Source organism: Hirundo rustica, chromosome 5 (assembly GCF_015227805.2).
Source record: "Hirundo rustica isolate bHirRus1 chromosome 5, bHirRus1.pri.v3, whole genome shotgun sequence".
Taxonomy (NCBI): domain Eukaryota; kingdom Metazoa; phylum Chordata; class Aves; order Passeriformes; family Hirundinidae; genus Hirundo; species Hirundo rustica.
The window spans coordinates 37,057,035-37,072,194 of record NC_053454.1 but is presented as its reverse complement, the minus strand read 5'-3'; the positions used below and the strand labels follow the sequence as shown (position 1 = coordinate 37,072,194).

General features: G+C 41.8%; 1 protein-coding gene across 7 annotated transcripts in view; it reads left to right on the top strand.

Moving 5' to 3' along the window:
• The window catches only part of LEF1 (lymphoid enhancer binding factor 1), a 70,449-nt gene extending 57,794 nt beyond the window's left edge, over window positions 1-12,655 (top strand). For 2 of the 7 annotated variants that reach the window (XM_040065372.2, XM_040065367.2), the window contains one exon: window positions 11,526-12,655. In XM_040065372.2, coding sequence (XP_039921306.1) covers window positions 11,526-11,605 — 80 coding nt within the window. In that variant the 3' untranslated portion in view covers window positions 11,606-12,655. Of the gene's footprint in view, window positions 1-153; window positions 430-4,247; window positions 4,376-8,257; window positions 8,870-11,525 lie in introns of those variants that run through there. The other 5 variants (XM_040065374.2, XM_040065368.2, XM_040065371.1 and 2 more) reach the window with 4 other exon arrangements.
• Window positions 12,656-15,160: the final 2,505 nt, after the last annotated feature.

Below are 15,160 nucleotides of genomic sequence, written 5' to 3'. Positions count from 1 at the left end.
TAACCCAGATTGCACTTGGGAGATCCCCAAGAATTCCAGGAATCATGCTGGAAAAAATCATGCCAAAAAAAAAAATAGGGCCTTTCAAAATCACCTATACACCGTATCAGAAATGGGCTCTGTCCTTTCTTCCTCTGCCTTGTTTGGCCACAGGTTCCCTGTGGCATTTCAGAGTAATCAGCAAAGCAGGCTCCTGTTGGTCCTCTGCTCTGCTTGGACTTTCAGCGTGAGAAAGCCAACTTCAGTTTCCTGTGTGCAGTGTGTCAGTCAGCAGTCAGCATGATTCAAGCCTCTTCTGAAGTTATGCCATTATGCTGGTTAGTCTAAACTTGGTTAAGACAAGAGTTTGGTGGTTTGTTTATTGGGTTTTTTTTTTAAAGCTGAAGTAAAGTGAAAAGGCAAAATGTGTGCTCTTTATTTCTTTCCTAATAAGCAGAAGTTTTTCAGGCAAGCAGGCAACGTTGCCCTTTGCAATGTGCCTGAGTCATGCTGATTTGAGATGCGGATTGCAGTGCTGGGGTTCTGTAGCCTATACAACAAATGTAGCTGTAAAATATCATTACTCAGAGCATTATACCTACTGAAAAATAAAGTGCTTTAACCTTGAGTTTTATAATTGATATTTCCGCTTAGTTGCCCGGCTCCATGACTGTTCTGGATATTTTTCACTTTGATCTCAACACAGTACCAGTAGGCAAAATACTCATAATTTTATCTGAATTGATGCAGAGCACTTGATTGGGATTGGAATACAACTAAGGTTCAAGTGACAGCTAAAAACCAGAATATTTGGTCTCTTGGATGCCTTACAGTCTTGCCTATGCTGAACTACTTTAGTTGGATCTTTTTTGTTGCATTTTCAGTATTAGAGGTTGAATGTTCTGAGTGTGGGAGTTTTCTCTCCCTTTGACCTTTACACTCCTGCCTTCCTGTGTCCTCTTAGGCTTTGTAACTGTGGAGCCTGTAGGCAATACCTGTCTCTCTGTCTTCGGGCAATTTGTAACACGGAGTCTGAGAAGAGTAGTGTGTCCTTCAGGGAAAGGAAAGTGTGCTGTTGACTCCATATATGCACGTGAAGGCAGCCTCACTATGTGGCTCATGCCGAGTGAATGATCTGCACTGGAGACATACAGATGTGCTCTTGCTGGAAGTAGATGCACAGAATGATTTAGGGAACCTGAATCAGTCAGACTTCAAAGTAAACTTCTGAAGGTTAAGACTCTTGCTCTCTGTAAGCCAAAGAATGTTTTGCCCACAAGCATAACATCTTAGCAGGCCCACAGCAGAGCTGTTGTAGTCTTTACTGGATGCAGATAATAAGTTTGGGAACAGCTTTCTTACTCGCACGGATGGTGTAAGGAAGAGGGAGAAGGAGGGTGGGAGGTCTGGGAAGGAGACAAGCGTTCTGTTATCTGAGAAGAATCAGAAATGAGTAGGTGGCAAGACCAAAGAAAGAATCTCAAGATCAGCACAAAGGAGATCAGCCAGGGCTGTAATTACGGTGATGTAAGTGAGAAGGATGAAATGGTGGGAGGGTTGTGTGGTGGGATGTTCAGAGGAAAGTAACGGAAGAGACATGCAAACAGACATGATTTAAGATACTGTGAAAGTTTTGGGTGTGGGGCTTTTGTTGGGTTTTTTTTTGTCCGTGAACATTCAGCCAGTAACTGATTTTTAAGGTGGACCTCTAGTCCTGCTTTTTGACTTGAGCGTGATTAGAGTGGTAAAGTCAAGGCGTTGGCATTAAGTTGCCCCTTTTCCAAAGGTTGTACACAGCAGCAGTCATCTTATGTGGCATCACTTCTTAGGATTTAACTGAGTTCTGTGATCTCCAACCTACTGAATGGCTAATTTGTAAAGCACTTCAGACTCTCTGCACCAGTCTTAGTTATATTATCCTGGGTTACTCAAAAGCCTGTCCTTCAAGAGTTCTGGAACTGTCCCAAGGAGGATTTTGTTTGCAGTTGACATGGCCCTACACACTTTTTATTTTAGTTAGTTTGAAATAACTTTGATTTATTGAAGAAATAACTCTTTTTTATTCTCTTATTTTGAAACCAACCAAGAGTGGAATTAGACCTGGTAATGCTAAAAATAAATTGAGGCAAGGCCAGGGAGGGACGGGGAGATGACAAAAACTGAGATTAAAGACAACGTAGAGATTACCTGTTGAGCACCTTTCTGAAAGGTGAGTGGTGGTTTTTTACTTGAAACACAAACTTCTAGGGGATTTGTAAATAGGAGCAATTCTGTCTTAGAAGTGGAGATTTCTAATTTCCTATCCAGTCTGACTTTTGGAAGGAAAGAAAAAAAAAGGTGTTTTTTAGCATCTCATGAGTATTTTGAAATCAGCAAGGAAACAGAAGGGTACTAGCAAAGATTCCTCATTGTTTTGCAGCATGGAAATACTTAACTTCTTATGACTTGCTCTGTACAGAACTCTAAAAGGCACATCATTCAACATACGGCAGAATGGAATTGGGAAACTACATAATTTAACACGGTGTTTTGGCATATCTTCAAGGGCTAAAAAGAGTGATAGAGAAGCCTAATAGACACCTGAAAACTTGTGAGAAGTATATTTGTGGCTTGCAAAATTCCATGACAATTAGCATCTACATTAGCAAAGCTTTCAAAACCAAGAAAACTTGACTCTGCAATCAGAAGTACTTAAAAGGATCAGATTAAGACCATTTAACTTTGAACAATGAATTATCTTAACATTTCAAACTTCCTACATGGAAATTGGAGCCAATTTTCAGCACAGAAGTTCTTTTTGGGCAGTAATTTATGACTGGATTATGTTTTCCCTATTACTTGAAAATAAAATTAGGCTGTGGAAGCAGACTATAAAGTGGACCAGTCCACAGCCAGAATACTGTGGAGAAGCATCATCCGATGACTGTGGTAATGGTTCACCATGGGTTTCTGGCCAGCATCTGAGAAAGGAGATGCAAAGAGGATGTGGAACCTTCCTTTCTGTGGCATGTTTTCAAACCCGGCTTGTCTAGTGCTCTTGAAATTGCTGCTGGAGTAGTTCAAATTGAAACATGCTCCACCCCTTCCCATAGCTCTTGACTGCTCAGGAGCTTTAAACAGAGCCTGAAGAACTTGCATAGAAGTCAGTCTCTGTGAGAAAGTGTGTGGTGATGGTGGTGCAGAGATTTGTCCTGATTTGCTTTAAAATTTGTCTCCTGTGTTGCCTGTATTTCCCTATTCCTCATTTTGCCCATGAATAGTAGCCTTCAGCACAGGCAAGAGGGACAGAATGAGCAGAAGAAAATTTTCTGGATTGAAATACTTATACTATAGCAGATAGGCATAAAATTTCCAAAAAAAGATGAGTATAGGCCTGCATAGAAAATGAGTATAGCCCTCAGAGAGATCATGGCTTGGATTGAAATGGACCTTAAAGATCATCTAATTCCAATGGCCCCCCACCCCAGCCAAGGACACCTTCCACTAGACCACGTTACTCAAAGCCTCATCAAATCTGGCCTTGAATACTTCCAGAGATGGGGCAACTTCTCTGGGCCTCACCACCCTCACATTAAAGATTTTTTTTCCTAATATCCAGTCTAAAGCTATCTTCTGTCAGTTTAAAGCTATTCCCCCTTGTCCTATCACTACATAAGAAGTCCCTCTCTAGCTCTCCTGTAGGCCCTCTTTAGGGACTGGAAGACTGTTACAAGGTCTCACTGGAACTTTGTCCAGGCTGAACATATCCAACTCTCTCAGCCTGTCTGCAGAGGAGAGCTGCTCCAGCCCTCTGAACATCTTTGTGGCCTCCTTTAGGATCAGTCACACAGGTCCATGTGCTCTTACTGCTGGGGACCCCAGAGCTGAAACACTCCAGGTGGAGTCTCACCAGAGCAGAGCAGAGGGGCAGAATCCCCTCCATGGCCCTGATGGCCACGGTGCTTTGGATACAGCTCAGGATACAACTGACTTTCTAGGCTGGGAGTGCAACATGGCTGGGTCTCTTCCGTCAACACCCCCAAGTCTTTCTCCACAGGGCTGCTCTCATTCCATTCTCCACCCAGCCTCTATTTGTGCTTGGGATTGCCCTGATGCAGTTGCTGGACCTGGCGCTTGTCAAACTTCATGAGGTTTGCACAGGCCATCCCTCAAGCCTGCCCACATCCCTCTGGATGGCATCCTGTCCCTCCTGTGTGTCCCCTCCCGCAACTTAATTCTGACCCGACATTGATCTTGCTGGGGTGAAAGCCAGAAGTCCTCTCTTTCAGGCTCTCTGACATCAAGGAAAAGGTCAGAAGAGCAAACCGAAGAGAAACCACAGCCCCGTTGCAGGTGCAGGTGCAGGTGCAGAGAGGCACTGACACCTGCTGGGAGAGGTGCAGCAGAGCAGACCCACATCTCTGCTTCCCTTCGCCATCCTGGTGGAGAGAAGGAAGGAGAGGAGGAAGGAAGGAAGGAAGGGAGGGCTATTTTCAGTGCAATCACAGCCTGTGGGGAGGGTGAGGGTGGTAGCAAAGCAAAGGTTTTCCAAATTAAAGAATAGCAGAACACTTTCAACTAGACAATCTGCATAGATACGGGATTAGAGAAATAAGAAAAATGTTAAGGATTTTTGCAAAATAAGTGCAGCGTGATCAGCTATAAAGTTGATCTTCATAGTTTCGTATTTTAAATTCACACTGACAAATAGAAAAAAATGGGTAATTCAGGAGCTTGAATGTATGTGTTTGTTTTGTTGGAGACACTCAAGTTGCAGAACCTGCTGTGAAATTAGAGATACTTAATGTTTGAACTTAACCACATTTACAAGTGATTAAAAAACCCCTTATTGTTTCACTTCTGAGGTGTTAGCAGTAGGCGGCTTGGGCTAAAATGAAGGAGAGCAGTGGGACAACTATTGTTCTAACTCTTCCTGTGGGATAGGGTGGGGACAGGGAGTTGACTGCTGGTGCACCATTCTTCTCTGGATAAAAACGATGTATTTTGGTGGATTTAGTAAACTCACCACCAGACTGAGAAGTGTAAGGTCATGAGAAAAACTCTGTAGAGACAAACTGTTTCATAAATGAGATGTAATGTTTTGAAATGTCGTTTCATTTCCAGTTGAAAGAAAACTTGAGAATTTTAGTGTTTTTCTCAGGTCTGCATTGCAGTTTCACTTTTTTTTAGTGTATTTACACAAAAAAAAAAAATTAAAAATGAGGTTTTGAAACTGTGTTCCAGACCAGCTAGAAAGCAAGTTTTTATGACACTGTCAAAGTCTTTCCCATTTGTTTCTGGAGACTAAGCTTAGGTGAAATCTGTCTTCTAATTTCAACAGAATTGTAGTCAAATGCAATTTTGTGAAAGCTTAGCACTGAGTTTTCCCTCCATTTGCCTCTGATTTTAGAGATTATGAATAAAGAGGTCTTCTGATACACCTGAATGCAAACCTAGCCATCCTGAAGATAAAACTAATCAAAAGAACAGAACAAAACCAAAGAGCCCTAACCATGATATTGCAAAAGTCACTGCTAATAGTGCAAACCTTCTCATACCAGTCAGTTCCCTAATCCTCTACTTTAGGAATTTTTTATGCATGTCATCTTTTAAATCTCTGACCCTTTCCCTGCTTGTTAAGACTGTACCACATAGATGGTTTTGAAAGCTTGCAGATTGAAAAGCCATACAAAGCTCATAACACACCAGCTGAAGCACCACTGTCTGGCTAATTAAAACATGAGCCTGGTAAGTCAGTGAGACATTATGGGCTTTATCGAGAGCTTTCAGGACACGAGCTGTCAGCTCCTCCTTCCATTGGTAGGAGCAAATGGTAGAAGCATTTGTGCAGTGAAAGCGTCATTGGCACAGGGGGGTAGTGTGTGAGCAGGGTTAGAGGCGACTGAGGAAAATGGTACCAGCAACCATCTTGGAATTGGTGTTCCTGCCACAGGCATCAGTGCAGTAGGATCAGGGGTTGAAGAGAATTAAGTAGGCTTAAATGAGCAGGGAGACATCATTTCTGAAGTTACTTCCTCCTTGTAAAAGCTACAGGATATGTGTTTCCTCATTAATATTAAGTTGTATCAGAGTAACTAAGGAGTTATGACAGCCTTCTATCCTTCATCTCAGGGATACCTGAAATTGCACATGGTAAAATATTATTGCCAAAATAACTACACAGAGTTGGTTTCTCTGTAAAGGCAAATGCATAAGCTACGTGGGACTACATTTTGATGAATAGTTGGTTTTCTTCACATATGTGTCTTTTGAGGTACACGGGCTTCCTGTTGTGTATTTTGGACCAGTAGAAATTTTATGATGAGTTAATTGCATCAAAGTGAAGTTGGTATGTTTAAATTCTGTAGTGGTTTCTGTAAACTGTTGTCTTATGCTTGTAGTGTTGCTCTGTGGATGCCTCTGTGTAGAACAGTTGATGGAAGCTCAGGAAGATATTCAGATTATATCTGACTTGCCATTGGTTTCATGAAAGCAATTATTTATATTATTATTTATTCTATTATTATTATTTATATTATATATTATTTATATCAGAAGATATAATTGTTGAGATTGTCTTTCAAAGTAGTGTAAATTCTAACCTATGTTTAATTGTGAACAGAAAAAAAATGCTTTACCAAGCAATGCTTATTGCTTTACCAATACCTCATATTCTTCTCTGCTACAGCCGGTGAAAACTGCAGTAGCAATTTCAGTACCCCTAGCTCTCAGTCTAGAAAACAAATAGTTTTAAAAATAGTCTTCTGAATATTTATTATATGCCATAAGGATACAGAAAGGAGACAAGCCTGTTTCTTCCTCCCTCTTCCTTGCCTTTAGTATACTGTTCCTCTTTAAGAAGCTGCTAGAGACAGCTGTCTAGAGGCAATCTGTTTTTTATTAGAAACATGGAGCCTCTCTCCCCTCCCAGCCCCAACAGGAAAAACATGTCTTGAGTCTTCCAGTAAGATAATTTTAAAGATTCTAGCTCAGTGATAGAGCTTGTAGTTTTGTGCTGCCTACACTGGGGGCCTTTGATAAGAGCCACACCTGCTTGGCATCATTGCCGTCAGCTGTGCAAAACGGGAACCCTAAAATACCTGGGTGTTTTCCACTCTGAAACTAATCTGCTCTGGAAGAGGTCTCTGGCTTGGGAAGACTGTGGGAGGAATATTCCTGCTGCTCTCTTAATGCATCTAGCTGAGGTCAAACTATGAGGACAGAAGTTAGGACTTCAGGCTCCACCTGTAGTTAATGGAGAGGTATTTTCAGGGGCAGTTAATTCAGGGCATTTAAAACAGCAGTGAATAATTTGCAGTTGGAGTCTCCATTCACAGTTACCAGCAATGGACCAAAGTTAAAAGTGGCAAGGGGGATGGAGAGGTTGGACGGACCAAGAAAAACTTCATACTAACAGTTTCAACATGGCAGCATCTGTTACAGTTTTAGGGTACAATTTGATGTCATTACTTTGGATACAAAGGCAGATTAAAAAGTTTCCTCTGCTGCCTGCTGGTATCCAGCTCTTGCAGAGAGGGCTTTTTCCTGTCTCCCGTAGGTCTCTCCATCCATGTTTTGTAACAGCTTGTGGGACCCTGCAGCAAATTGGATTACTAAAATGACTGGGGTTTTGTTGGGAGGTGGTTTTTTTGTTGTTGTTTAGAAACGACAAGGGTTGTGGAGTGTTTGTTTGTGTTTGCCCTGAACATCTCAAGGATCTGGTTTGGGCTAAACCCACAAACCATGGCACAGCTGTGCAGGAAGAGGAGCAGACTGCAGTGCCGGCATCTATCTGCTTGTGCCTGAAAGCCTCTCCAGCTCTGGTGTTAAAGAAAATACGGAGGGACTTCACAAACAGCATAAACTGCCCTGATAAATAACGACCTGGTTTTGCATAGCCAGCTTTCTGGAGTATTGAAAGAACCACAGCTGGCAGTAAGTGGAATATGTTCATTTTGGATTTACAAAGAAAATTACAGTTTCAGCTTTTGGGTCCCTGAATTTGCCATGCTGTTTGACGTAGCAGATTAACAGACAGTTTTGGAGATGAACTTTTTTCTTAAAAAAAAAAAAACAAAACATGTAACAGCCTGTTCTATGTAGTCTTGTCTCTTCTTAGAACTGTATCCAAACAATGAGATAGGGAAAGGTGTAGAAAAAAAAGTACCTAATTTAAAATGTTTGATATCCCTTGCACTCTGTGAAGATTTAGGTATTTCTTTTACTCTATACTTATTCCTGTGCTGATCCAGACACTCTTGACTTTTTTCAATAACCTTTCCTGATTGGCATGACCTAGATGAAGTGGTCTCCCTTGTTCTAGAAAAGTTAAAAGAGCAGAGGAGAACAAGACCTTTGCGGACCCACCCTTCAATCCATCTCATTCCGAAGCACAGAGTTCTTCAAATCCCCTTGTGATCCCCTCAGCCACTGAGCCCAGGCTTGCTAGGAGACTTTACTGTAGCAATTCCTGAAACACAGTTTTTTCACTTCAGTAGTAAGGCTTTTCATTATGCACTTCATTATTCTTGAAATCTTGCGTCTGTTTCTTTCTCGAGGTGTTGTTTTCTTTCTCCCCTTTTCTCCTGCAGTCAGATGTACACTGCAAATGGCACAGACAGTGCCTCCCATTGTGGCTCAGGCTCAAGACTTCACATATGTAAAATGTGACTTGCAGCACTTTCTTTGAAGCCTAACCACAGCCAGGGAGCTGTAATTGCAGTCTTTGATTTGTGCCGACTTCACTTGTGGATTGGGCTTTGCTAGGGCATGCCTTGCCTGGCGAGACTTCAGCTGCAGCCCCCCAGTGAAGCCTTAGATGTGGGAAGTCTTCAGTCTCCTTAGCACATGCCTGTGGTTTCTTGAAAAGAATCCTGATTTGACCTGTTTTATATCTGTAATGCAAGACCATCATCACTCGTATTTTTTAGGTATTATTTGGTTTATCAGCAGTAGAAGCAATTTCCAGCGTTTAGCCTTAATGTGCAGCAGGGGAAAGGCTGAGTTCTAGATGCTGTTTTCAGGACAGCTACTGTGTAATTTGCTGTACTGCTTGGAAATAAAAATACGTGGGGCTTCCCTGTGCCTGTCCCCATCCAGAACCACTGTGGTGTCTGCAGTGTCTCTAGAGGAGCTGGGCATAGTTAGGAGCTATGGAAAGGAGGCAGGCGCTGCAGAAGCTGCCTCTGGATTGAGAAAGAAGCAATGGCCACTGTTGGAAAAAGCTGAGGGCCAGAGCAAGGCCACTGTCGTTATTTTAACCTCCTGACTTCAAAGACAGCTTGCTGGTAAAGGAAGGGGGGAGGAGGCAGGGAACCATCTCAACAGAAGAGCATTTCATTTCCTTCAGTGAAGTAGACATTCCTGGCTGCTAATGGGGAGTAGCTCTGAATCACAGTGCTTGTATCAGACTGCTGTGAACTACTGGCCTGGCGCCTCAAGGCCATTCCTCAACAGGAAGCTGAATGTTTTCATGTAAGACTGAGAGGAAAACCTTCCCAGGAAGAGCAACCTGGACCAAACCTTTGAAAATCTGGGATGAAAAGGCACAAAATAAATATAAAGCTGCAGGGTGCTCTCCCCAGTGTTTCTGTGCTGTTTGCTTGGCCTCTCTTTTGCGCTCCTTGGAAAGGTAGAGCCCTTCGTAGCTCTTTGATCCGCACGTGTTACGGAGCACTGCGCTACTTTATAAAAAATAAAAATAAAAAAAAAGGCAGGAAGCTCAGGAGGCTTTTTTTAGTTGGGACATGGGCTGGTTTTATGAGGAAATGGGAACTGAATTAGTCAATACAGACCACCTCTTTTGAAACTGCTGGTTTGCCCATGGACTTCTAGCTGTGCTGTTTAAGAGGCCTCAGTGGCTTTAAATGTCCTTTTGTGGCTACCAGCAGCAGGTGTAAGTTATTTCTTATAACTTATGATGTGAAGTGATGGCAATATTTGGGCAACAGGGGAGTCTGCATCAAATCTAAGCTATACAGAGAAGTTTGCTATAAATTCATGCTGGTCTTTTCTGCCTTAGTCTGCGCTAAACTTAAGTGTCCTCAACTTTCCTTTCCACTATAATAGCCACGTGGGTGACCTCTGATAAGGAGTCAGCTTGTTTAGTAAGATTTTGGGGCCTTAGCATATGCTGATTAAAATCAAAGGGTACAAAATCAGTTCTAGTGGCTTTCTACCTTGCACTACATGAGGCAGTGTAACTCATTACTCAGGAGCTGCCACGTTACTCAGCCAGTATGAGTGAAACAATTTGTGTTGTAATGGTTTACATGGAAGCTGCAGCAGATGGGAGGTGGGTGCTCAGCTATAAATGGCCCTGGTTTAAATACTGCTGTAATGTAATGTAATGTAAAATTTGCTGACTAATTCAGCTTGTGGCTCTTGCAGGCTTTAGCAGTCTATCTATCCTGATTAGTCTAAAAGAAATTTGACTTGTGGCTTAAACCATTTCTTCATAAACTTGTTCTGTCTTGCCTTGCGTGACTCAAGGTGCTGGCAGTGTATCTTCTTTATGTGACTAAGCATTTTGTGTTTCTTCTGGTGAAAACTTGTTTACCTTCTCCACCAAACTGCATTCTTGTGCTAATTATGATCACTCTCAAAATCTTTGCTCATTGAACCTTCTACTTGTTTGGCAGTTGAGTAATACATGGAGACCTAGAGGTTAATGTTGATTTTTCTGAGATACCGATAATCCCCAAACAGTTACTGGTGAGCATGTGTCCACGTGTGGAAAAACATCTGACTTGTTAGAGATTTTGGGTGGAGAAGCTGTTACAACCCACTTGTCTGGATCAGAGGGGCAAGGGTTGAGTCGGCAATTTCATAAACCAGCTGACGTAACCCAGAGACTTAGTGAGGAAAAACTGTTCCTCTCTGGATGAGCAATTCCTATTAGGCCTGTACTGTGGGCCACATGCTCTAAGAATATAAATCCTTCCAAGAGCTAGTGAATTTTACTGGTAGGGAGAAGGCTCATGGTTCTTACACAGCTGGAATATGTTCCCTACCCTGCTGAAGAGCAGAACAAATCCTCTCCAGTCATGAGGATGGATGGTAGAATCAGTGTTCACACAAGCCTCATCCACCACATTCCTCTACCAAACTGCTTGCAGAAGACGGCATTTTTTCATGTCTGCAGGGAGTAGAGCTTGAGGCTCTGACATAGAGGTTTAATTGACCTCAACCACCGCACTGCAGTACTAAAGCCTAAGGATGTCTAATTTTGTAATGGTATCTGGGTCAAATGTTGCAGATAAATTGAAATCCACTACAAAAAGGAAGTACTTCTGTAATATGCTGGATGTTCAAAACCCCACCTTTCTAGTCGGTATCTCATCCAAAGTACTTTTGATAAATGCAGTTGCAAACTTGAAGCAAAATCAAGTAGTAATAAATTCTGCATTTAACTTTGACATTGTAATGCACATTCCACTAATACAGTTGTAAGAATTACAGTGACCCATCACCAGCTTGTTTGAAGAATTTTTTTTTTTTTTTTAATAGGCTTCAGATAGTCTTTATCACTCTCTCTCTCTCTCTCTCTTTCCCCCCTCTCCCTGTAGGTGGGAAAAGAAATGCTTTCTCAACTTGCAAAGCAAAGGCAGCGACACCAGGACCCCTTCTGGAGATGGAAGCTTGTTAAACCCTAGGTGTGTCCTTCATCCACACAGACCACCCCCAAGGAGTCTGTCTAGGATGTCATTCACCCTGATGTCACTGCTAGAGACACTGAATCATAAAGACAATCACTGCCCAAATCCTTCACTATCACGAGGTCCAGCCCCGATATAAATAGAGCAAATGAGCTCCTGGGTCAGCAGAGCAGCTTCTGTCTTCACCTCTGCCTTGCACTCTTAAGCCCCCATCTCATCTGTGTCCATATTGAGTCAGCAAACACAGTAGCATGGCTCTCTCTGCCTGCTTCAGCCAGCAGAATAACCTAGACCACAGCTGCCCCATACAGCACATCGATCGAGGAATGGAATTTGCCTGGACCAGGATGACACACTCAACCTTCTTTTTATTTAATGGTGCGACAGGATCAATTTCGGTTTTAGCTTTTTTTTAAAGAAACTTGAATGCTTTTATATTTTAACTTTTAGTTTGTAATTTCTTTGGTGTATATTTTACTAGGTATGAGCTTTTAAACAAGTGTCGGAAATCTGAAATACTTTTTAAATAAAAGGAGTTTTTCTTTCTTTTTTTTTTTTTCTTTTTTTTTTTTTATGCCAGAGGAAAAATCTGTATGGAAAAAAGGTGGCTGTTTTGTTAAACTATTTGTAACAAATAGTGGCCTCTCAGTCTATATAATACAGTGTCCTATAGAACTAAATAAATGTAACAACAGTCAGCTGGTCAGTAGACATGTTAGTCTTGTATCATCTACTCTGTAAACATAAGCAATACATCCAGCAAATCTGACTGCAGTGAGTTCTCCTTCTCACCCATTCCCCTTCTCCTTGTAAAAAGCCCAGCACTTGAATTATTACTTCAATTGTTCTGTATTTGTATCTGTTTTTGTTAGCCTGTTAGTGGGATTTTATGCCAGTTGTTGAAATGAGCATTGATGTACCCATTTTTTAAAACAGTAAGGCACAGCCTTTGCCAAAAATACTGTCAACCAATTTTTTTTTTTTTGTCATTCCAGTTTGAGTTAATGTGCTGAGCATTTGTTTTTTAATAAAAGCTTTGTAATAAAACTAAAGTTAACCGTCTTTAAAATTTGCTTTAAAAAAAAAAAAAAAAGAATGTTTTTTGGTAGAATCCCTCAAAGGTAGAAGCAAGATCAGGAAGGCACAATCTCTTGTAAGGCTGAAGACTTTTAGCTCAGTCAGTCTTCTGTTACAGGAAATGGAATGTGTCTGTTTGGCTGTTTGCTCACCTGAAGTGATTTTGGAAGTGACTTTTTCTTTGAACAGCGAGCAGAAGTCTTAGTTCCACGCCAGGAATAAGGAATGGGGAGGCTCACTGCTGCTTAGTTAGCTTTTGCCTAAGTGGAAGTACTAAGGATCTCTCCATCATCATTTTCCTAGCAAAATCTAAGGGAAGGGAGCAGTGGTTTTAAGCTGATGACTAGGAATATGGATTTGCTTCTTTCTGGATGCCGTCCATGCCCACACAAGAGGCAGAGGCCTACAGTTAAATTTCTTGTAGCTGTGTAAATTATCCCACAGCCATGGACTGAAGCTGGCTGCAGAATCAGCTGTGCAAGGCCTGGTTTCATGGTCAGAGATCCAGAGCTGGCATAGCCTGCCTACTGCCAGGGGTGCCTGGGAGATGGTCCTTCCATAGCAAGCAGCACAGCTGCCTCACTTCTACTAAGGGACTTAAAACCACCCCAGAACTGGAGCTATAGATAAACTACTCCACTGATTTGTGGGTGGAAAAGAAATATTATGAACTGTACATTGAATCAGCATTCTTTGTATTCCAGCTCCCAAATCTTGTTTGGTGTGAGACTGCACTGAGTCAAGCTTAAGCTACAAGAAGTGACATAGGTCAGTTACTACCTACGGAAGGTTTGGAATTGGATTGTTCATAAATGACCCTTTAACTCAGTTGCATAAGAAATTTCATAATTAAAAATGTTATAAAACAGCTTTCTCTTAAACCAGTGTGCACTGCACACATGCCAAGTTTTAAGGCTGTAACCAGCATATTAGTTCTTGGAATATTTATTTCTAGCAACTAGTGATTATGTTAAAAAAGAAAAAAAAAAAGGAAAACAAGTGACCAGGCTCTCAGATGGCAGGAGAAAATATCTCTTGAGAGAATAGCAACTGTATACTGAAGTTTTGCAAGACTTGGCTATGTTTCCATTCAATTATCCCAGCTTTTGCTGGAAACCTGTCTAGCTTTTGGTTTGGGGTTTGGTTTTGTTTTTTGAAGGGGAAAAAAAGCAAGTACTTAGTGCTGTAATTGTTCTAAATCAAGGATTACAGCAGTGAGATCTGCAAATTACATGTTCCAAAGACAACAGTTCTTTTTAGAACTTTATAAAACATGACTACTTTGTTTAGATTTTTTAAATGGCTATTTAAAAAGCCATTTACCCAACCTGAAAAAAATTGTCCCCAATGGAAGTGTCGGCTTCATGTAGCACATTGTCCCCAATACACTGTTGTGAACAGTTGCCTGCCTTAAGGACGAAAGGTCTTTCAGCTCTAATAGTGAAGAAAAAGAATTTGGGAGCTAAAAATAATATCTCTGCTGTTAACATACAGTGAACAAGCACCATGTGTTGGGCTCATTCATAGATCAAAGCCCTTTCACATACAGCAGCTATGGGAACAGTTAACTAATATGCAAGGCTTAGGATGCTGCCATGAGAACACCTGAAACAGAGTAACCCTGCTACCCTGGCATGCCCCCTGTGACGTGGGTCTGTGTCCGCTCCTGCTCTCCCCTGCTAATTGGCATTTGTTCCTATGGGACCAAAAGAGCCCTCACTGTACTGTGCCAGCTTGTCAGTGGAGATGGATGAGTTAGTAAAGACAGCCAAGCAATGACGGTGCTACCCTGGCAGTAAGACCAGGTTTAAATCCTTGTGACATGGAACAAATTATTTCAGGTGAGACTCAAAACCAGCACCCAGATTCCTGATGTGCAATTTAGGCAGACATCAGAATCTAACCTTGTCTCTTTTGGGTGCCTGAGGAGATGATTATCCTGTATTTCCCAAAGAAAACATCTTCAAAAATTTAAATGCTCCTACCTAATGGCTGAGTTAATTATTCAGACACTTCTGGACAGGCATTCACAAACCACTCTCTGCCCCCACACTTGGTTCTGTGCATGTACTAAAAGCAGTTCTTGCACAGATCACAGCATGGGTAGTCTAGTTCATAAATACAGAGCTATCCCAATACCTAGGAAACACACAGCCTTCCCTCTCCCCTCAGCAAAATCAGCAGACACAGAACAGGGGAGCTGACCCAGGATTATTTACAGCTAATCAGGCCAACATCACAGGATGGGCTGGCTCCTCAGGCTTCTGGATCACCTGGACCAGAGCCATTTTTATGTGTTACATAAAAAAAACAATGCTTCAGCTAACTTTAGCTTCTTATGCAGCAAGTGATGACAGATTCACTAGTTGTGCTTATAGGGACTCACCAGCTCTACTGAATTATCTTCTCTTGTAGTTTCCGTTTTGGATTAGGCAACAGAAAAGGCAGTAACCAGGTTGTACAAGGGA